This window comes from Myotis yumanensis, unplaced genomic scaffold, assembly GCF_028538775.1.
Source record: "Myotis yumanensis isolate MYYU_CA2020_CCGP unplaced genomic scaffold, mMyoYum1.0.hap1 SCAF_16, whole genome shotgun sequence".
NCBI lineage: Eukaryota > Metazoa > Chordata > Mammalia > Chiroptera > Vespertilionidae > Myotis > Myotis yumanensis.
The window spans coordinates 29837567-29860945 of NW_027223767.1; the positions used below are offsets into that span (position 1 = coordinate 29837567).

The 23379-nt window shown below is 45.0% G+C and overlaps 1 protein-coding gene across 1 annotated transcript in view; it reads left to right on the top strand.

Moving 5' to 3' along the window:
- Positions 1-18237, top strand: part of LOC138994432 (leucine-rich repeat-containing protein 37B-like) — a 73327-nt gene extending 55090 nt beyond the window's left edge. The window contains exons 7-14 of the mRNA XM_070394359.1: positions 2172-2287; positions 4098-4232; positions 4713-4840; positions 5281-5385; positions 11167-11204; positions 17763-17814; positions 17896-18020; positions 18131-18237. Of these exons, the coding sequence (XP_070250460.1) occupies positions 2172-2287; positions 4098-4232; positions 4713-4840; positions 5281-5385; positions 11167-11204; positions 17763-17814; positions 17896-18020; positions 18131-18215 (784 nt within the window). The 3' untranslated portion in view covers positions 18216-18237. The remainder of the gene's footprint in view (positions 1-2171; positions 2288-4097; positions 4233-4712; positions 4841-5280; positions 5386-11166; positions 11205-17762; positions 17815-17895; positions 18021-18130) is intronic.
- The last annotated feature ends 5142 nt before the right edge of the window (positions 18238-23379 follow it).

Below are 23379 nucleotides of genomic sequence, written 5' to 3' on the forward strand. Positions count from 1 at the left end.
TGGGCAGGGGATCCCCCGCAGCTGCAGCCGCCCCCCGATCGTGGGCTCCGCCCCTGCCCGGGCCTTATGCCTCTGGCTGAGGCATGAGGCCCGGGCAGTGGGGACCCCCAGCTGCAGCTGCCCCTGCCCAGCCTAACGCCTCTGGCCGAGGCTTTAGGCTGGGCAGGGGATCCCCCGCAGCTGCAGCCGCCCCCCGATCGTGGGCTCCGCCCCTGCCCGGGCCTTATGCCTCTGGCTGAGGCATGAGGCCCGGGCAGTGGGGACCCCCAGCTGCAGCTGCCCCTGCCCAGCCTAACGCCTCTGGCCGAGGCATTAGGCTGGGCAGGGGACCCCCCCTGCAGCTGCAGCCACCCCCCCGATCGTGGGCTCCGCCCCTGCCCGGGCCTTATGCCTCTGGCTGAGGCGTGAGGCCCGGGCAGTGGGGACCCCAGCTGCAGCCGCCCCTCCCGGGCCTTTTGCCTCTGGCGGAGGCGTTAGGCCCGGGCAGAGGATCCCCCAAGCTGCAGCCGCCCCCTGATGGGCTCCACCCCTGCCCGTGCCTAATGCCTCTGGCCGAGGCGTTAGGGCAGCGGGGACCCCCAGCTGCAGCCGCCCCCCCCACCCAGCTGCAACCGCTCCCTGATCGTGGGCTCCGGGCAGCGGCTGCAGCCACCCGGAGATCCCTGGCTCCACCTCTGCCCAGCTCCCATTGCTGGCTCCACCCCTACTTCCTGCTATCACTGGCCAGAGCGGCAAAGGCCAGGATTCTCCGATCATGGCCGGGGGCAGGGCAAAGGCGGCCCTAGGGGCCGCCTTTGCCCTGCCCCCCGGCTCTTAGCTCCCCCCTGGGTTTCCGATCACTGTCAGTGCCAGGGGGCTTCTTCTGTGCTTTCCATTTTGCCTCCCTGCATTGTGCCTACATATGCAAATTAACCGCCATCTTTGTTGACAGTTAACCGCCATCTTGGCTGGTGATTAATTTGCATATCTCGCTAATTAGCCAATGGGAAGGGTAGCGGTCGTACGCCAATTACCATGTTTCTCTTTTATTAGTGTAGATTCTTAAACTACAGATCAGTGTCACCCAGTTATAATCTCTATCACATTTATTCTAGGCATCCCATACCCATTGCCATTCTTACCCTTCTGTTGAGCACTTCCTTCCTCCTTTCTATTTATTTACAATATTCATGAATAGCAAATGGCCAACTGATCCCTATAAAACTCTTCAGGAGATAATGCCCCAACAATTCTTTTTTGCCCAACCCTGTGGTAGCCTTGGCCTACCTCTTCTACCTATTCAGTGCTGGGGTCCTGCCCCAGCGGGTCCAGGGGTCCCCAAAGGTGTGGACGGAGTCGGCGAAGAAGGAATGACATGGAAACTGGTTTCAGTTCATCAGCATAGCGAGGTTCTCCCTCCAGGATCTCCAGCGAAGTTCTGGTTAGGAACTCCAACCAAGTTCTGGTCAGGATCTCCAACCAAGATCTGGTGCCATGTTCTCTCACTAGGTTCTCCAGCCAGGTTCTCCAGGTTCTCCAGCCAGATTCAGTCATCAGGTTCTTTAGCCAGGTTCTATCCAGGTTCTTTTGCCATGTTCTGTCTAGGTTCTCCAGTGAAGTTCTGTAGCCAGGTTCTGTCCAGGATCTTTTGCCATGTTCTCTGGCTAGGTTCTGGTTAGGATCTGATGAGGATCTGATGAGGATCTGATGAGGATCTGATGAGGAGCTGATGAGGAGCTGATGTGGATCTGATGAGGAGCTGATGAGGAGCTGATGAGGAGCTGATGTTTATTGTCTTGTTACATCCGTATTTATACCAGCCGATTTTAATCCTGTCAATTTCTATTACAAAGGTTAGGGTGTTTCTTATCTCCATTCCAGGGAGTAAAGATTATGTAGCTTAACTACCCGCCTGGCAATTAAGGGGTTGTATCTCCTCCCTAACCTCAGGGAAAAATCCCCACCTGGGGAAACAACCTTTCTCAGAGAGGTGACCTTGGTTAAATCACATGGCACTAAGGAGAGCAAACATATTAAGAACAATATGCTATATATGCCAGGTCCCTTGAAACATATCTGTGCAGATGTTTCTTTCCTGCAGCGACTGTGTCAAGCAGCAAGGATGGACCGGCTTCCGGCAATTCAGGTAATTCCTTTGCCACTAATTTAATTCTTTGTGTTTCCATTTATAGGATCTTACCTAGCCATTTGGCCTGCTGCCTCTGCCACTTTAAAAATAGTATTGAGGCTGTTGCCAAGTCAATCAAACTGCACTGTGACAATGAGTGTCTGGTAAAAACACATTGTGGTGAGTCTGAATTGCCCATGATAAACTTTTTAATTTTTATTTTGTTTTTATTTGTAATCAATGATGATAAGTTTGTAAGCAAATGAACTAACTGCATTATTTCTATTCATTTACTCAGAGTTCAACTCCAAAATTTTAAGAACTTCTCTTTGCTAAAAGTCAGATGAAGGGAAGGGTATTACCATTACTGGCCACATCGTGTGTGTTGTGCTCTCTGCTGGGTGCTTTACTTCCAAATGAGAACTTGTTCATTAGTGTGTCACAGTTTGTAAACTGTTTTGTATGCATCAGGTTTCAATTGCCCTTTGCAGTGTAGACAGATATAGATACATTTTTATTTTGTTTTTGCAAGTTTATGAAAAGAATACAAATGATGCTGTTTTATGTAAGTTTTATTTGGAACCTGAGAGTTTTTGGATCCATCACCAGAAGCTGCTACCCAGCCCTTCTAAGGCATGGGAGGGCTCTTAATTCCTAGGCTGTTCAACTCTGAACTTGTTCTGAAGTACAAGGTTTTCTGTCCACCAAACAGTCCTGTGCTTTTAAGTATTTTTCTCCACATTAGGTTTATTGGCAGCTACTTGATAACTTCCAAAATATATTTCATGCCCAGATAAATTGAATATGGGTTTCTGTCAGTGATCTGGGGCACATCATAAATAATACTGCTGTGCTACTTACATAAAGTCAGTGTTGCTTATTTTTCAAAACAATGTTTTGACCAATGATATTACTCCCTTCTGCCCCAACAGTGGGCAGATTCGCCATTTTAATCTCCTTTTAAGGTGACTGAAAACAAGACCAGAAAGGGCTAAGAACTGTCATCGTGTGCCCAGGTCTCCAGCTCCCAGTTTGGGGCTCTCCGCAAGCCCATGCTCTTTCCCAGGACGTTACCTCCTTCTCTCACCCTTATCACCACCAGCAACACTTTTAATTCTTCTGAAAATTCTTGTGTACCAGCTGCACAATGGTGCACTTGAGCTTCACACAATCAGAAGCTTTTGATGGTTTCCCAAGTACAGCTGAAAATATAAGAAATGACATGAAATGATAGCAAAGTAGGCATCTGACAAAAGTCATTTTTTTCCCTTATGTATTTTAGAACCCCAAGTCTTATTCCATAGATTTATTGAACATTCCACAGTGGTACACAACCTGGCAAGTCTCTTAATGTACATCCCAGATGCCTGCCTAAATCTTAAGCACAGAGTGAGGGTAGACATATTGTTTTTTCTGTATAGAGCCGTCTGTTATGGGGCTGGCATATGTGAAGGCAGGGCCCAAGTGAGGAATCGGTGGGTTAGTGGAGAAGGGTGTGTCCAGATGAGGACGTGTTAGCCGTGGGTGTTAATCGTGGTCATCTGTGATGGTAGCAAGAACACAAGCATCCTGAAGAGTGGAGAGAGGAAGGCTCAGGCCCCCTCTGCATCTGAAGCAGGACAGGATGGGTGCGTGAATGTGAGGAGTTCACAGTAGATCTGCAGAGTGTCTAACTGAGTGGGTCTTCCAGCCCTGGCTTTCCTCCAGTAACCGACAGTTGGCCCTTGGGGACCAATGGAATAATCCTAAATATAGTCACCATATGTCATGCTATGGAATGTTCTAAGTAACCACTTTTTAAAAAGATGCATTTTCTCCTTTTGTTGTGTCAAAAATCATAGGTTTAAGTTGGGGGTTATTTTTCTCCTCTCTAAATGGCGCTCAAGTATTTGCTGATTCCCTGTATATTGGACTGGGATGTATGGCTATGGACTGACAAATAGCTGTCCCATGAGTCTTTCAATATCAAATGTGGTATCTTTTTTGACAGATGAACAAGTACTTACAGAACGACCATTCATGAAAATATTAGAAGACCGGAAGAAGTACAACAGCAGTGAGCTGACAATTGAGCCAGAGAGGACAGCCCCAAAGAAAAATAGCGAGACTTTGTCAGCCTTCATGAGTGAGCAGCTAGACTTTAATGATAAAAAAATGATATTAGTCCATTGAAATACATATTGCCTTATTTCTTTCTTGAAAATAAATTTTTATTGACTTCGAGAGGAAGGGAGAGGGAGAGAGATAGAAACAACAATGATGAGAGAGAATAATTGATAAGCTGCCTCCTCCACGCTCCTCACTGGGGATGGAGCCTGCATCCTAGGTATGTGCCCTAACTGGGAATCGAACCGTGACCTCCTGGTTCATAGGTGAATGCTCACCACTGAGCACACTGACCTGGCAGCCTTATTCTTGGAAAAATATCTAGAAGATACAGAATCAATGTTATTACCATTCATTAAACTCCCCTTTTCAAATGTACACAATTGCAGATATGCCCCTGAGTCATTTGATAAACAACAGAGGGAACCCTTCCCTTAAACCTGAATTATACAATTCAAGTTTCAAAAATAAATTGAGGAAACTCTATTTTCTGGAACAGGCCTCCTGATGAAATTGCTTGAAGAGCAGCAGGAAGTAAAGGTTTCCAAGGGAGAGTTGGATACAGAACAATGGAAAAATGAGAGGATGGGAGCCCCAGGGGAACAGGAAGAGGAGGAGTCAAATGAGGTGAGGACAGCTCCTGAAACACGGAACCGGGCTTTTAGTCAGTTTAGGACATGCCATGAAAGTACTCAGGCAAGAAGACTAGGGGCACCTCGTCTGAATTTTGTCTTGACCATGTGACTTTGGCGAAAATAGTGATCTCTCATTTTGCTCATTTAGGAATTGTACCCCTGTTCTAGGGTAGAGGAGAAGAGGACCTAACACCCAAAATAAGTAAATTGTACAAGAAAATGCTGATTCTAAGATTACATAACACATTAGATTTGGTATGTTCTTGAAGAACCTATACGTTAGCTATTTACCTGGAAGAGTGGGATTTTAGAATAATAGTTATAAATAGTTGGCTATTCTCTAGAATAGGCTAGCTAATTGTTATTTTTTTATCCCATCTGTCTCTTTGGTGTTTTGGTGGGGTTTTTTTAATGTTCTTTTTTTTTTTCCAGTTCAGAAATGAAGTGCCAGAATATAAGAACTACAACAAAGTCATCATAGCATCACCTGTGATTGCAGTAGTAGCTTTTTATTTCGTAGTTTTCTGTCTCATTGCGGTAAGACAACAGTTAATTCAGATTTCCAATATATTTTCTGTTTTTAGAGGAGGTTCAGAACCCACAACCTGAAAATCAAAGCCGCTGTCCCACCTACTCCTACTAGATACTCCTCTTTATTCATGAGCACTGAGATATGATTTGTTCTTTTATTACAAATTTATATTCCATGGATTTTAAAATGATTCCCATTCCCAGAGATCTCTCTGGAATTGAAATCAAGGTAAGTCACTAGACTATTTTGAAACTTAAGTTTGATAGGTCAGAATTGACATGATAGCAAAATTTCTTCAACTCGAAATGAACGATGTCGAGTGATGCACTCATTACTCTCTTTCTACCATTGATTTATTTCCTTGTTGGCTGAAATGAGAAGAGATGTAGAATCACCACCCTCGTGGAGCTATGTCACCCTAGCAGATGGGACATGGCATAATGATAAAAGTGTGATCTTGTCAATTCTTAAGGTATACTTAGCAGCTTTCTTCTCCAGTATGTACGGCATGGTGTTAGTAGGTTCAGTTAAAACACTGCAACCTAAATCCTGCATCAGGCTTCTCTAAAGCATGTCATGTTAGAGTCACCTGTTCCTCGAGCTTGTCTGTGTCCCTTTTGTTCAATTACATAATGGTGTACTTTCCCTACAGCCAGATTGCCGACATTAAAGAATGATTTAATAAGCTGACAATCTTGACTCTACCCCATAAATCCAACATAATATATTTTATTTACCTTTTCAACAGTCATGGCAGCCCTCCATTCCAAACAAAGCCACCCCTCACCATAACCTAGCCACACCAGGCCCATTCTCACTTTTTTGTGTGCCTTTGCCCATCTAAAATTCCCTTATTTTGTTCTGCCTGGGGAAATCCTGTGACTCTCTCAAAAGCCAGCTCAAGCTCATCTGTCCTCATGAAGCCTTCCTTGAGAACTCCAGCCCTCCTGGTCCTAGTCCTTTTGTGAAATTGGTACCATTTTGTGTGGGGGAGGGACAATAGTAAGTCATTCCCTGAGAACTTAAAAATGTGGTAAGCAATTTTTTAAAAGGTGGCTCCCCCAGAGAGAAATACCAAGGTCAACACATCATGGAGCAGAGCCGTGATGTGTAAGGACCAAATGGCTTCCTGGTCTATCAGACTGGAGTAAAACCTGATGAGATGCATTAACTGCTAAAGAGAAATAATGTCTATCTGCAGGAGGATTGGTCAGTAGTAAAAGCAGAGAATAGGTGAAGAAGAGACCAACATGAGCATTGTCCATCCTAACATTTCCTAAGAGTAGAGATGTCCTCTCTGGCAGCATATGTGGAGAGTCAGGCCCACTAGCCTGGCTGTGCCTGTCTGGGAGTTGAATGGATCTGGCTTATTCAGTTCTTTTCATTAAACGTTGGATTTGGCTGGTTCCTTTTGTTCTTTTTTAAAAATATATTTTTATTGATTTCAGAGAGGAAGGGAGAGGGAGGAGAGAGCTAGAAACATCGATAATAAGAATCATTGATCGTCTGCCTCCTGCACGCCCCCTCCTGGGGATTGAGCCTGCAACCCAGGCATGTGCCCTTGACCAGAATCAAACCCGGACCCTTCAGTCCACAGGCCTGATGCTCTATCCACTGAGCAACACCAGCTAGGGCTCCTTTTGTTCTTATTCTGTTCTCTGATTGTGCTTTAGTGTGCCATGGTGGCCTATCTCTACAGAATGTGTTTCCCTGATCATGTAGAGGCACAGATGCTGTGGAACAGATGTAGTTCTCACTGTCAGGTCATAATCTGGCATTCTGATTTTTTATTAATCCTGTGGTGTTGATAAATTGAGACTTCCACAATAGGAAGAAGTGGGTTTTCTCTTGGTGAAGAGAGTCTTATTTCTGAGCATAGCAGCCTGGGGAGTAGCTTGGGGTCAACTTGCCAAGACCTCTGGGAAGAAAGTAATTGGCCATTGCCCAGACAGTACCCTCTACATCTCCAGGTGGCATATGGCCTTTTGCTTTTTTTGGAATTTCTATAAATTCCTATACTGCATTTAATTTCTGTGTGGTTTATCCTTGCATTTGTATTTACTTATGTTGTTTCATTATTTTCTCTTCCTACTTAGATGATAAGCTTTTTTGATCGTGTCATGTTTTGTAGTGGATAGTAATAGTGTTCAAAGGAAGAAAGATGGGGCAATTCTACAATGAGGAGTAATACAACCTAATATTTGTTTGAAGTAGCATACAGAGTGTAGCAATAGACAGACCTGTGTGTTCCTAAGACTTCTGAAATGTCACCTTTTAGTGTTATAATCTGTGGAAGAAAAATGAATAAATGGTAATGGAAAAGCTACCTATCTAGTATTTGAGGGGGAAATAACAGCAGATCTCTGTTTCTCACCTCAAACAAACATATTTACATAAATGCAAAAAAAAAAACACCCATAAAAGTACTAGAAGAAAATAAAAGGCAATATTTTAATTTATTATTTTTAAAAAATCTTCACCCATTGCTTTCCATTGCTTTCTTTTAGAGAGAGAAGTAGGGAAAGAAGTACGGGGAAAAGAGAGAGAGAGAGGGAAAGAGAGAGAGGAGAGAGAGAGGTGAAAGACACATCTATTGGTTGCCTCCTGCAGGAGCTCCCACCGGGCCATGCAGGTACGTGACCTGGACTGGGAATTGAACCTGCAACCCTTTGGTGGGAGGGCTGACTCTTTAACCAGTGAGAAACACTGGCCAGGGCTTATTTTTTATTTTTAAAATATTTTTTTATTGATTTTTAGTGAGAGAGGAGGGGAGGAGAGGGAAAAACATTGATCAGGTTACCTCCAGCATACCTCTACTTGGAATTGAGCCAGCAACCCAGGCATGTGCCCTGACCGGGAATCGAACAATGACCTCCTGGTTTATAGATCAGTTCCCAACCACTGAGGCACACTGGCTGGATTGGACCAGCAGCCTTTTAATGCATGGGATAATGTCCAACTAATGGAGCCACATCAGCCAGGGCTAGGAGCAATATTTTTATAACCTGGTGTTGGGAAAGAGCTTTCTGCGTCTAATGTCACAGGCAGAAATCACCTTGTCTGTGTCACCATTACCAGGCTTAGCACTGGTTTATGTCAAGCATAGATGAAAAGTTTTCCATGTATTATCTGATTCAGTCTCCACAATCCTGTGAGGACCACAGTACTGTCTTCTTCCATAGATGGAGATCAACCTAAGGCCCCAGTGGCAAAGCCAAAAACAGAATCCTGTTTTGCCTGACTACAAAGCTTGTGCTTCTTACTCCACTGTTCTGTCTTCTTAGAAAAGACAAAAACACTGGGGCCCTGGTTTTCTTCAGTGGTTAGAGCATCGCCCCACACACCAAATGGTCACAGGTTTGATTCCTGGTCTAGGACAAGTACCTGGGTTGCACATGCCATGTGGGAGGCAACCAGTGGATGTGTCTCTCTCTCACATCCATTACTCTCTCTCTCACACTTTCTCTCTCTCCCACCCTTTCCCTTCTTCCCTTCTCTCTCTGAAAAGTAATGGGGAAAATACCCTCAGGTGAGGATTAACAAAACACACACACACACACACACACACACACACACACACACACCACTGGGGAATATTTGAAACATTGAAATTCAATGAAAGCCACTGAAAGGATTAAGTTATCTCTATGATAAAAGGCCAGTGGCCATAATGCCATAATGACCAAATGACCAGTCACCAGGAGGTGCATTGATGGGTCTCACAGCACGGTGGGTTTGGGTGTCACGTGATTTCGTGCACTGAGCCTCTGGTTTAATATAAAAAGAGTTCCAAAAATCGACAGGAAGAAGACAGTCTAGGGTGTAAGAGGGCAAGGGCTTTGAAGACTAGGATGTGTGTAGACAGTTTATCACCATATCTGACAGTCTTCCCATGGCTTATGGGGTGTGGATTTTGTTAGTGAGGCCTTTGTCATCTCAAGTATGTAAATAGTCTGATCTTTTTTAGCCCTTTTTATAACATTTATTGTTATTTCTAATTTTTTAACTTGATCATTGACTTTGTTTTTAGTGTGGTTGACTTCTTTTCTTTCTACATGAATATCCAATTGTTTTAAAATTTTTTATTGGATGGCTCTTTCTTTACTGATCTAAAATTCTTTGTCAGGACTCTATTCTGTTGATTCAGTTGTCTTTTTCTGTATCACTAGGTAATAGCAGTATCACTATTAATTACAATTCCTTTATATTTTGACTTCTGATAGGGTAAGCTCCTGATTTTTTATCTTTTTTATAAATTTCATAGCTATTCTTGCACATTTTCTCTACCAAATGTCAGCTGGCCAGTTTTTGTTTAAAAACTATTTTGGGCCCTGCCTGATGTGACTTACTTGGTGGGCGCGTTATTCTACGCACCAAAGGGTGGTGTGTTTGATTCCCAGTCAGGGCACATGCCTATATTTCGGGTTTGATCCCTGGTCAGAAGTGGTTTGTAGGCAACCCATTGATGTTTCTTGCTCACACAGATGTTTCTCTCTTACATTGATGTTTCTCTCTCTACCTCTTTTTCCTCTCTATAAAATCAATTTTAAAAAAACACCTATCTTGGAATTTGAATAAGATTGCATTGCATCTGTAGGATTAATTTGAGAAGAATTGACATCTTTACAGAATTCTAGGGACAGGATACCTCATGTGTATTCTCTTACTGGCCTTTAGAAGAGTTTTAATGTTTTTATTACATAGGTCTTACCACATTTTTTGTTAAGTTTATTTCTGGGTACTTTATGTATTTATTGTAAATGGGTTCTCTCATTTTTTTGTTGTTGTTATTTCTGGTATGTAGGAAAGATATTGAGGTTTGCATGTTGATCTCTTTTTTTAAATATATTTTTTATTGATTTTAGAAAGGAAGGGAGAGGGAGAGAGAGAGAGAGAAACATCAATGATGAGAATCATTGATCGGCTGTCTTCTGAACGCTCCCCACAGGAGATGGAACCCATAACCCAGGCATCGAACCTGGGACCCTTCAGTCTGCAGGCTGATACTCTATCCACTAAGCAAACCAGCTATGGCTGCATGTTGATCTCTTGATTTTGGATTTAGCCATCTTACTGAATTGTATTACTGCCAATAAAAGTTTAATCTCCCCCTAACCAGTTTGGCTCAGTTGATAGAGTGTTGACCTGCGGACTGAAGGATTCTGGGTTCGATTCCGGTCAAGGGCACATGCCCAGTTGTGGGCTTGATCCCCAGTAGGGGGTGTGCAAGAGGCAGCTGATCCATGATTCTCTCTCATCATGGATATTTCTATCCCTCCCTCTCCCTATCTGAAATCAATAAAAATATATTTTTTAAATAGGTTAATCTATGGCTCTTGGGCTTTTTAGGTTGTACATCATCTCATGTGCAAATAGGTTTTGTCTCTTTCTTTCCAGTACTTCATTTTTCTTATTAAATTGATTAGGACCTCCTCACCAATGATGAATAGTATCAGTAATAACTGGCATCCTACTCTTGTCCTTGACCTAAAACAAAGCTGCTGTGTAGATTTCTGGTAGATACTTTCATTTTCTTTTCTACTTCTAAGAGTTTTTATTGGGAATTATCTGCTGAATGTTATCTGAAACAGCCAATAAAATGCATTGCCAACTGCATGCAAGGTCCTAAGTTAAGACTATGGAAGAGTCAAAGGACTAGGCAGAGTTTTTGTCCTCAAAAGAGTTATCATCTCACTTAAAAGGGAAGGAATCATGGCAGGAATCAAAGCTTTAGAGACAGTGGTCATTGTGATGAATAATCATGATGTTGTTTTCTCCCAAAACAGATTTGTCACAGTAAGGAGGCTTCAAGAGAAAGCTCAAGGTAAATATGAGTCTGGTGATTTTTAAAATAGAATTTTAGCACTAGAGGAACTTTCTCTAAGCAGCCAGAGGTGACCTCTGAAAATGGTTCATTATTCACTGAGTCAGAAAACCCAACAAAATCATGGAAGTCCAGAGGTTTAAACCTTTTTGTTCACTTTAAGCACACTTGTGAAACTGCCCATGCCACCAAGGGTACGCATATCCAAAAAACCACCAAGCATCTGAAGGATGTCACTTTATGGAAGCAGTGTGTGCCATTCTGTCATTACAATGGTGGAGTTGGTAGGTGTGCCCAGGCCCAAGAGTGGGGCTGGGCGCAAGGTCAGTGGCCTAAAAAGAATGCTGAATTTTTGCTGTACGTACTTAAAAATGCAGAAATCAACACCAAGCTTAAAGGTTTAGACGTAGACTCTCTAGTCATTGAGCACATCCAGGTGAACAAAGCTCCCAAGATGCAGTGCAGAACTTATAGAGCTCATGGGCAGATTAACCCATACATGAGCTCTCCCTGCCAAAGTGAGATGATCCTTATTGGAAAAGAGCAGATTGTTCCTAAAACAGAAAAGGAGGTTACACAGAAGAAAAAGATATCCCAGAGGAACAAAAAAAAACAACAAAAAAACAAAACCAAAAACTTATGGTCTGGGAGTAAATTCATTATTTTAAAAAAAATACAGAAGAATTCATAACTCATCTATTTCAATCTCCTCATTTTACAGCGAGGAAACCATCAAATTTGGAAAGAATAGTTATTTATCCTGATGCTTTGCCTAGATTTTGCAAAAATGTCTCCTTAGCCAAAGCTGAAATAGAACAGACTGGCACAGATGTGTCTGCTGTCACTACTCCTTTAAGGAGATGGTGTAGAGGGAGAGGTCTAGGTTGTATGTGTTTCTGCTAGTGATGGAGGTTCTGGGGAAAGACTAGGGAAGGCCACATGGTCTTAGGGTAAAGACACTAGTCTCCTTTAAGGCTGATGAAAGGTAGAATATATGAGTCCTTCTTGCAAATTAGCAGGAAAACCTCGATATAACAGACTAATTTGAGCAAGGGTGTGTCCTTTAAGCCAAAAGTCTATTAAATAATAAAGTAGGTTTTCCAAATGCATATGTTAAAATGACATTTTGCAATTAATTCACTGTTATTTTAAACAAATTTTAGAATGACATTTTAGATTACCTGTTTTTGCTTATGTAGTCTCATTTGTGTAATTAAAATTATATATGAAAAGTTTAATTTCACAGAAAAATTTTCTGTATTTCTGTAATTTCAAATTTATACTGAACAGGTCTAGTAAATGCATGCATTCACTAGTCACTGAGAGTAAACAAATGCACACGGCTGGGGCTTAGCAACACCTCAGAACCGTGCCTGCACACATTAAAACTGCTGCAGAAAGTCATGCAGTGTAATTACTTCCTAATCATTTCCCAATCATTTTTTATAAGGAGTGACTCTTGGATTTAAATATGTAGACCATAGTTGTAGATATATAATATTTACTTACATAAATATTATTACAGTGTTTTTTCTAACATATGACCTATTTGCTAAAATTTGTTTAAAGTAATAATGAGTTAATAACAAAAAATAACCTGTTAATTTAATTATAAGCAAACTTTGCTTAAAAGCATTTTAAAATTGACTGGGTATTATTTTTCACATATGACATATGGACCAGAAATTTTGTCTGTTAAATCCAAAGTCCAAATGTAGATCCCCAAAATCGAGGCCTTACTGTACTAGTTTTCAGGCCCCTACTCTCTCTATTCCCTTTATCTAAACTCATAAAATTTTAACTGGGAAAGACCTTATACAGTAGTTTGTGCTTTTCTTTAATAAAAAGGAAATGGAGAAGGGGAAAGGGAAAGAAAATACCTTGCCCATTGTTAGGGACTTTTCCATTGATTGTATTGTGCTTGGGCTGTGAGCTACATTTTATGTCACAACTCATTACACACATGCCAGACATAAGTAGTTTCTTTTTAAAAAAAATATATTTTATTGATTTTTTACAGAGAGGAGGGGCGAGGGATAGACAGTTAGAAACATCGATGAGAGAGAAACATCAATCAGCTGCCTCTTGCACACCCCCCACTGGGGATGTGCCCGCAACCAAGGTACATGCCCTTGACCGGAATCGAACCCGGGACCCTTCAGTCCACAGGCCGACGCTCTATCCACTGAGCCAAACCGGTCAGGGCGACATAAGTAGTTTCTAAAACAAAATTATTATGCACTCTGATTTTTTTCTGTTTTTATTAAAAAAACAAGACTTTGTATTTTAGTGTCTGTTATGACCTTCAAACTGATTTCACAACTCACCCCTTCATCAGTGGCAGTCAGCAAGCGAGATAACTTTGCGAGTTGGAGTCAGATATTTAATTGGTGTGATTTAACTTACAGGATAAGGCAACTAGGAAAATAAAAACACCCCTCGCCCTGCCCCAGCAAATGATGCCTGTGAGACTAAAAACAGATGTAAAATGATTCTGGAGAGTGTAAACTGCTTCTGCCCAGTGTGGTTGTGCTTTTTAAAAATGTTTTCACTGCCTGAGGGCACTTGTGCAAGTGCCAAGAAGGTGAGTGGGGCTGAAAATCATACCTATATCCCATGCCAAGCTGTAAGGGTCACCGGAGGAGGAACACATGAGGCCAAAAGGAGTAAAGAATGATAAATTCTGGAATTTTGGCCTGGTGCATAAAATTTGTGTACTCGGGGGTTCCCTCAGCCTGGCCTGCACCTTCTCGCAGTCCGGGAAGCCCTCAGGGGATGTCCAACTGACGGCTTCCTCCTGGGGAGGGGCCTAAGCCTGCAGTTGGACATCCTTAGCACTGCCGCAGGGTGGGAGAGGCTCCCACCACCGCTGCTGCACTTGCCAGCCGTGAGCTGGCTTAGGGCTTCTGGCTGAGTGGCGCTCCCCCTGTGGGAGTGCACTGACCACTAGGGGGCAGCTCCTGCATTGAGCATCTGCCCCCTGGTGGTCAGTGCACATCATAGCAACCAGTTGTTCCACTGATGGGTCGATTTGCATATTAGCCTTTTATTATATAGGACTAGAGGCCCGGTGCACAAAAATTTGTGCACTCGGGGGGGGGGGTCCCCCAGCTCGGCCTGTGCCCTCTCGCAGTCTGGGACCCCTCGGGAGATAACGACCTGCTGGCTTAGGCCTCCTCCCGGGTGGCAGAGGGCACACCCAATCCCTAGGTGCAGCCCCTGGTCAGGCTCAGAGCAGGGCCGATTGGGGAGTTGGGGCGCCTCCCCATGTCATGCACAGAGCAGGGCGGATCGGGAGGTTGCGATGCCACCCTCAGTCACGCTCAGAGTAGGGCCGATTGGGGGGTTGGGGCACCGCCCCCTGTCACACTCAAGGCAGGGTCGAGGGGGAGGTTGCGGCACCACCCCCTGTCACGCACAGAGCAGGGCCGATCAGGGGGTTAGGGTGCTGCCCCCTGTCATTCACAGAGCAGGGCCCATCAGGGGGTTGGGGCGCTGCCCCCTGTCACTCACAGAGCAGGGCCCATCAGGGGGTTGAGGAGCTCCCCCTGTCATGCACAGAGCAGGGCCAATCAGGAGGTTGAGGAGCTCCCCCCTGTCACTCACAGAGTAGGGCCGATAGGGGAGTTGGGGCACCGCCGCCTGTCACACACAGAGCAGGGCGGATCAGGAGGTTGGGGCGCTGCACCCTGTCACACTCAGGGCAGGGCCAATGGGGAGGTTATGACTCTCCCCCATCACACACAGAGCAAGGCCCGTGGAGGGGGGTTGGGGCGCCACCCTCTATCACCCACAGAGCAGGGCCAATCAGGGGGTTGGGGCGCCACCACTGTCACACTCAGGGCAGGGCCGATGGGGAGGTTATGGCTCTACCCTGTCACACACAGAGCAGGGCCGATCAGGGGGTTGGGCAGCTCCCCCCTATCAGGCACAGAGCAGGGCTGATCAGGGGGTTGGGGCGCCTTCCCCTGTCAGGAACAGAGCAGGGCGGATAGGGAGGTTGTGGCCCCGCCCCCTGTCACTCACAGAGCTGCAGGGCGATCAGGGCTTTGGGCGCTGCCCCCTGTCGTGCTGATCCCAGTGCCGGGAGGCCTCGTGGCTCCACTGATCCTGGTGCCGGGAGGCATATTACCCTTTTACTATATAGGATAGAGGCCTGGTGCACAGGTGGGGGCCGGCTGGTTTGCCCTGAAGGGTGTCCTGGATCAGGGTGCGGGTCCCCACTGGGGTGCCTGGCCAGGCTGGCTGAGGGGCTGAGGGCCATTTTCCGGCTGGCGGGTGACTGAAGCTCCCAACCGCTCCTTTTTTTCTTTTTTCTTTTTTTATTCTGGGCCAGCTTTAGCTCTGAGGCCTCGCTGCTGAAAGCAGGTTTCTGGCCTTTACCTTCTGTAGTTGATACAATGTTGTGGTCTGGCTGGCTGAAGCCCGGCTGACTGAAAGCCGGTTTCTGGGGTTTTGTTTAGCTTCTATATTTGCAACATAGTTGCTTATAGAGTTGCAGCTGAGAGGCCGGCAGCGGCAGGCGGGGAACATTGGAGTCCGCAGTCACTGGAGCAAGCAAGCCTCCCTGTTCGCTTCAGTGCATGGCTGCCGGCCGCCATCTTGGCTGACAGTTAATTTGCATAAGGATATGCTGATTAGCCAATGGGAAGGGTAGCGGTCGTACGCTAATTACCATGTTTCTCTTTTATTAGTGTAGATTGTTACATCTGCTAGCAGAAGGGCTGAGACCAAAATGGCATCGGCAGGGCAGAGTAGAGGGGGCAGGATATTTATGTTTCTTGTAAAGGTCAGTCAGACTAACTGGTTAGATCAGGTGTAGGTGGTCCACTGGGAACTGGGTGAAGCAGTTTACTGGAAACCAAAGGCTGTTAATCATGAGACCTACAATGAGAAACTGGTTGGTGAACAGGAAAATTGTTGGGAGGGGAAAGAGCCCCAAGCAGGGCATAATGTCTAACATTCCAGCCTCTCTTTTTTTCCCCCTGTAAGCTGGGATTCCTATAAGCTGGGGTTCCTGCAAGCTGGGGTGGATGAGAGATGCTGATCTCATTCTTCTGTAGCTTCTTCATGCTTAGGTGGGGTGTAGAGATGCCCCCTGATTAGTCAGTGATAGAGGGAGGAGATAATATCTAGTGTAGGTCTGGAATAGCATCATTTCCCCTATGGATCTGATTGCCTGAATATGGTTTTGGAGGAAGGAGGAAAGGACTCTTAGGATGCCCAGGCCAAAGACGAGTGCCAAGACGAACATTAAGAGGGGTCCACCTAGAAGTAAAAGCCAGGAGGTCCAGTTAAGATTCTGTAGCCAGGAACCCCAAGATTCTGAAAGTTGTTGTCAGACTTTTTTAAGGCGCTATCGACCAGTTTTTTTTCCCTATCTCTTACTATGCCAGACTGATTGGTGTAAAAACAGCATTTTTCCTCTTTCTCAGCTGTGCGGAGGTCAGGTCCTGTCCGATTTTGCTGCCAGGGAATCTGTCTCATACTGTACTGAGTCAACACTCAGGGCAGTTTCCTCTAAGCTTTCTGCAAAGTCTTTGGATAGGCTCTGATAATGGGAAAGGGAGGTTGCCAGTCCCCCTATACCAGTGCCTAGGCCTATAGCTTTTCCTATGCAGGCAAGGAAGGGAAGGAGGGCAATACCTCTCCCGATCCGAGTGTAAGCAGTGAGAGGAACCTTGAAGGACCGATTAGTAGGGGCAATGTCTGTTTCAGAGGTGAGATAGATTAGGGTGCAGGTCCCAGTCCAGTTGGCTGGGAGACAGAGATAGGTATCCTCAGGACCAGCTTTTACGTTCCAAGTCACTCAACAAGACCGCTTTCGAGCCTTCACCAACTAGTTGCTTGGAGAAATCATGCTGCTGCAACCCCTTGCTCCAATCATGAGGAATATATACAGTGTTCCAGATGACTACAATCAGAGTCCATCCCCTTATGATCTCGATGTCCCCCCTAGGTAACTACGGAGGATATGACCTTCGTCCCTATTCCATAAAACAAAAAGAATGGAATATTAGATCTGATCAAATAATTGAATGGATAAATCCTCCCCTGGGAACTGATCTTTGCACCACTTCACAACCAATATTCCCTTTCGCTTAGACTACATTCCACTTGCTAAGACCCATATCTTTCCCTTCAGGACTGGTCCAGAGAATTGTCTGCCCAGAAAAAGCCCACCTATAATCCTTTGAAATCTCTGACTCCCTGTCCCTGGGTGCTGGTGCCATTTTGAAAGGGCTCAGCCCATCTGGTTTTCCAGATGATGTAATAACCCTAACCCTATAACCCCTTACCACTTTGGCCTCATGCATTCCTCTTTCAGTGACCCTAACACAAGCCACATATCTAGGTCTCCCAGAGGTATTGCAGGGGCATTTTAAACACACACAGAGGACTTCTCGAAGCCCACTATGCAAGGAATTGTTTTTTAAGTGGCAGGTCTGTGGTGATTTTGCTTGGGAGTATGGACCCAGGTAACCATTTAGTCCTAGTAAGAGCTACACGTGTAAGAGACATGGAATCACTAATTGTCAGCATATATTTTCTTCCAAGGGGCTCTCTTTCAAGTGGCCAGCAGAAAAAATCAGCAGAATACCAGCTGGAGGTAAATTTGAGGAAGATAAAGTACTGTGGTGGGACAAAGCAGGGGAAACTCAGAGTTCAGATTTCCCTTTCTGTTTTGTAGGAGGGCGGTTTCTGCAGAAGACTGTTTCTTTGGCTGAAGAATCTGTTTGCATCTTTCCTGGCCATATTTAAGAAAAATGAGCAGAAGTCTCAGGATACAGCTGAGAATGTAGCTTTCCTAAAAAAGTAAATGATTAGGAACAATTTAGAATTCTTATCTAAAATGAGGAAATAATGAGTAGTTTAATTGTTTTTTTTCAAGAGTAAAAGCCTTGGCCTTCTTCTTCTTACCCCAGGGAACAGAGTGAAGAAGACGCAGGAGAGAGGATAAATACATCAGAATATCCTGCTGAAGAAGCAGCAGAGGAAAGTGAAGAATAAAACCTCCACTGATTGAACTACATCCTCAGCCTTATTCGCATTATTAAACATACTAGAGGCCTGTTGCATGAAAAGATTCGTGCAATAGGCCTTCCCTTCCCCTGGCTGCCGACACCGGTTTTCCTCCGGCACCCGGGACCTAGGCCTTTGCTCCAGCCGGAGGCACCTTCAAGTCCCTCGCTGCTCCAGCGGCCAGAGGCGCCTTCAAGCCTCTCACTGCTCTGGTGGCCAGAGCCGCCTTCAGTCTTCGCTCCACCGCTTTGCACCTACGTATGCAAATTAACCGCCATCTTTGTTGGCGGTTAATTTGCATATCTCACTGGCTAGCCAATGGGAGGCGTAGTGAAGGTACGGTCAATTTCGATCTTTGTCTATATTTGATAGGATATTTCAAACTGGAGGCCCGGTGCACAAAAATATGTGCACTCAGGGGGGTCCCTCAGCCCGGCATATGCCCTCTTGCAGTCTGGGACCCCTCGGAGGATGTCCACCTGCTGGCTTAGGCCCGCTTCCTGGGAGATCGGGCCCAAGCTGGCTGTCAGACATCCCTCTGGCAGCCTGGCAGCCCTCAGGGGATGTCCACTTGCTAGCAGGGAGCAGGCCTAAGCTGTAGTCGGACATCCTTAGCGCTGCTGAGGAGGCATGACTGGCTCCTACCACCACCGCTGTGCTGGCAGCCATCAGCCTGGCTTGTGGCTGAGCAGAGCTCCCCCTGTGGGAGTGCACTGACCACCAGGGGGCAGCTCCTGCATTGAGCATCTGCCCCCTGGTGGTCAGTGTGTGTCATAGTGACCAGTCATTCCCAGTCTTTCTGCTGTTAGGGTCAGTTTGCATATTACCCTTTTAACATATAGGATAGAGGCCTGGTGCACGGGTGGGGGTGGGCTGGTTTGCCCTGAAGGTTGTCCATTTTGTTGGAATAGAGTTGGTCATAGTATTTTTTTTTTTTTTTACAATACTTTGTATTTCTGTAGGGTCGGTGTTACTTCACTTCTTTCATTTCTGATTTTGTTTATTTGGGTCCTCTCTCTTTGCTTCTTGGTGAGCCTGGCTAGTGGTTCATCAATCTTGTTTAGCCTTTCAAAGAACCAGCTCTTGGTTTCATTGATCTTTTGTATTTTTTTTTTGTCTCTATGTTGTTTATTTCTACTCTGATCTTTATTATTTCCTTCCTTATGCTTACTCTGGGCTTTTCTTATTGCTCTTTTCTTATTAGTCTAGATGTGTAAATTCATAACCAGCTCTAGCCGTGAGGTAAGGAATTAAAGGAATTAAAGTGTAAATAGTCAAGTATTTATATGCAAATAAGAAGGGCCATAGGCAAGAAAAGCAGGGCTGAAGCTGGAATCCCTGGGGAAGCCAATACTTCCTCAAGCAGGAGTGTGGTCCAACCAGGTGAAGAGGTCTTCTCTCCCTTGTTTCCCCAATACACTCAGTCCCTGAGAACTGGAAGACTCCTCCTCCCTCAAGGGTATAGGCTATTCTGGTGCTCTGTCCCCCCTGGCTCACCAGTTATTTATAATACATTTGACCTCCTATCCATAGAGGATCATTCACTTTCACCTCTCTCAACAGGCCTTTGGGGTTGTCAGAATATTTTTGTCCCTGAGTCTATTCGCCCCTCCACTCCCCCATCCCTTCACGGCCCCTCCCCCTCCACACACACACACACCCCTCCGCCCGCCAATTTTTTAGAACATGCACAAATGTGTGCCTTGTCCCGGTGTAGCAGGTTCTTTACCCTTAAAAGCTAGTGCAAAATTCACAGGGTTTTTGGTATTCCTTTTTAATTTAAAAAAAAAAACTCCCAGCCCGGCCAGTGTGGCTCAATTGGTTGAACATCATCTCATGTACCAGGAGGTCCATGGTTGAATTACTGGTCAGGGCACATGTTCAGGTAGTAGGGGAGCATCTTTCTTGCCCTTCCTCTCTCTGAATAAAGAATCAAAAGTCTTTTGAAAACAAACCACAACAACAGAAACCCCTCTAAACTATTGAATAGCTACCAGGGAGTTGCTGGAGACATAGGGTAAAGAGGAATGTGTGAGCAGTAACTGACCAAGACTTCCCTCCTCAGGACTTTATTTCAGGCAACATACTGGTGGGGCCACTGCTCCATTCACTTGTCCTGCCTCAGCCTCTGTGGATCCCGCTGCGGGTCATGGGTGTGCTCCTCGGCTCCCTCCAGCTCAGCCCAGCACCAAACCTACCTACTTTCTTCTGTGTCTGACACAGATCCTTCAACGCGTGATTCCAAGTGAATGTACTGGTTCCTCTACTCCTGCAAAGAGAGGAGAGTCATTACTAAGTCACATTAAGTCAGTGGGACTTAAATGCCTGAGTGAGTGAAAGAAATTCTGAGTGAACAAGATTTAATAATTGACCTAAATAAACACAGATAAATGCTGCTGGCTTAGCAATATGAGATGCAGAATGGTGCCAACCACACACAGGACAATAGCACAGCGTCCCCCAGTCAAGCAGTGGGACTGGGAAACAGCCCAGCATGTTTTGTGGCAGGAGAAAGCAAGGGAAAGGCAGATTTCATATTTATGTGTTTGTTTTCTAGGAGGGCTTTTTCTGGAGAAAGCAGCCGCCTTGGCTAAGGGATACATTTAGACTTCTCAATGCCACATACAAGCAAAACATGGCACAGATGCTACATGACAAGGATTGTCTAATGAGGATGAGATTTTCAATAAGAATAAAGGGTAAATGGGGACAATTTGGAATTCTTATCTGAAATGGTTAGGTAGGGTTCTAGGCAGAGTGCAAGGGCCTCCAGTTCCTATGTGGTTAATTAGTTTGTGGATGCTGTTCTCTTGGTGCCTGCCCAAGTTACCTCCCAAAGTTCTTTACTGAGAATGAAAGCAAGTGTTTTTCTCTGTGTTGACCAGTGAGCCAGCAAATACATAGTGTGCTTAAGGCACAGCCTGGGAATGGGGATCAGTGAGTGTGGGGAATCCAGGAGGTGAGGAACAACAAATGGGACCGTCCTGGAGACTCATTTCCTGTCCCCTTTCAGTAGCTCACCAGATCGCTAGCTCAGCAAGTACCAGCAAGTAATGGAAAAATAATCCCCTTTTCCAATGAGATCATTTCTTTCATCCAACAGCTTTCATGGTGGTGGTATAGATGTTCCTGCCTCACCTTCCCTATAAGCGTGATGCAATCCAGGCAGGCTTCCTCTCCACAGGACCTGTAGCCATGGGGCACATGGTCCAACTAAGTCTGGCCTAATCCCCTTCTATGGAAACGTGGGGATTGAGTAAATTCTGTTTTGTATTTTAAAATTTTTTTTAAAATGTGAGAGAGAAGAAAAAGAAGAGGGAGAGAGAAACGTTGATATGAGAGCAAAACATTGATTGCATGCCCACTGCCAGGGATTGAGCCTGCAACCCAGGCATGTGCCCTGACCAGGAATCCAACTGACAACCTTGTGGTGTATGGAAGAACATTCAAGCCACAGAGCCACTCTCGACAGGGCTCTGTTATTCTGATTGGAAGTTTCCCCCCAAAACAACCAAACACTATATTGATACATTTGTCCTCTTTGTATGCTGAGTTCAAGGAATTTTGTGCCCACAAAAATCTATAGGTTGTTAGCGTGGCTGATATACGGAGCAAGACTTGGAGCCTGGACTCAAGTCCCCAACCATTACAAGGGCATCATTCGTTAATATACGAGCTCAGGAGGTCTGAAGTCTGTCTCATTGAACCCCTGTATCACAGTGTATTAGAACTCAGTTCCTCCTCAAATGAACCTGTCTACATGGAAGTATGGATTTGCTTGTATAGGCATAGATTCTGGAAAGACGCACAAAGGCTGGTGATGTTAGGTATTTTGGGTGTAGGAATTGGACGGCTGTTAGAAGTGTGAGAGTGACTTCTGTACTTTTTCCACTTTTCTGCCTTTTTAAAATAATTGTGGTAAAATGCCCATACCATAAAATAGACCATCTTTACCCTTTTAAAAACAACATTTTTATTGATTTCAGAGACAACAAGAGAGGGTGAGATAGAAATATCAATGAAGAGAGAATCAGTGATCAGCTGCCTCCTGCACAACCCCTAGTGGGGATTAAGCCCACAACCCAGGCTTGTGCCCTGACTGGGGATTGAACTGTAAACTTCTGATTCATAGATTGACTTTCAACCACTGAGCCACACTGACCGGGCCCATCTCTGACATTGAGTACATTCACAGTGTTGTGCAATGATCACCACCATCCATCCCCAGAACATTTTCATCTCGCAAAACTGAAACTCTACCCATGCCTGCTCTCCAGCCCCTGGCAACCACCACTCTCCTTTTTAGTCCTGTGAATTCGACCACTCTGACACCTTATACAAATGGGATCTCACGGTATTTGCCGTTTTGTCGTTGACTTTCTTCACATAGCATAGTGTCCTCCAAGTTCATATTGTAGCAAGTGGGGGCACTGAATAATATTCCAGTGTATAGACCATAGTTTGTTTATTCTGTCCTCCCTTGTTACCTTTGCTTCTGCGTTTTTGCTATTGTGAAGAATGTTGCTATGAATATGGGGGTACCAATATCTCTTCGAGATCCTTGTATCTTTACATTTTTAAAGCATATGAATGTGCTGCTTATTTGAAAAAAAACAATAAATGAAAAACCCAAAGAATGAAATACAAATCAATAGGAATGAAAGTTGTATTGTTCCCGCTGGGGTGGAAAAATTTCAACCTCCTCAGGGGGCTCAGAAGGTTTACCCAGGAAATCCATAGGTAGATTCTCCTCAGGATAAAGGGTATACATACTGGGATTGAAATTATCATCCTGCAGCTGTTGTTCTAGATGCTGAGGTGTTTTTGCTAATTGGCTTGGAGTCCCAGGAACAACTTTGGTAAGCCTTTGATGCTGAGCTAGGATGATGAAGCTAAATTGGGACTAAATCAAAGGGCTTAGAATTCCCCCAAAAGGGGCTAGAACAATGGAAACAAGACACAAGCAAAGTGAAACCACACCTTAGGAATTCTGTCCTTCCTGTGTCTATAGTTACTTCCCTGAAAACACATGGGCTGAGTTTCTGTCCCATCTCTATGATTGCTAACCCTGGTCTTGAGGGAGTGAAGCAAAGAAAAGATCAGGGGCAATGGCTGGTTTCACTGAGGCTTTAGCATCCATGTGTCTTCCCTT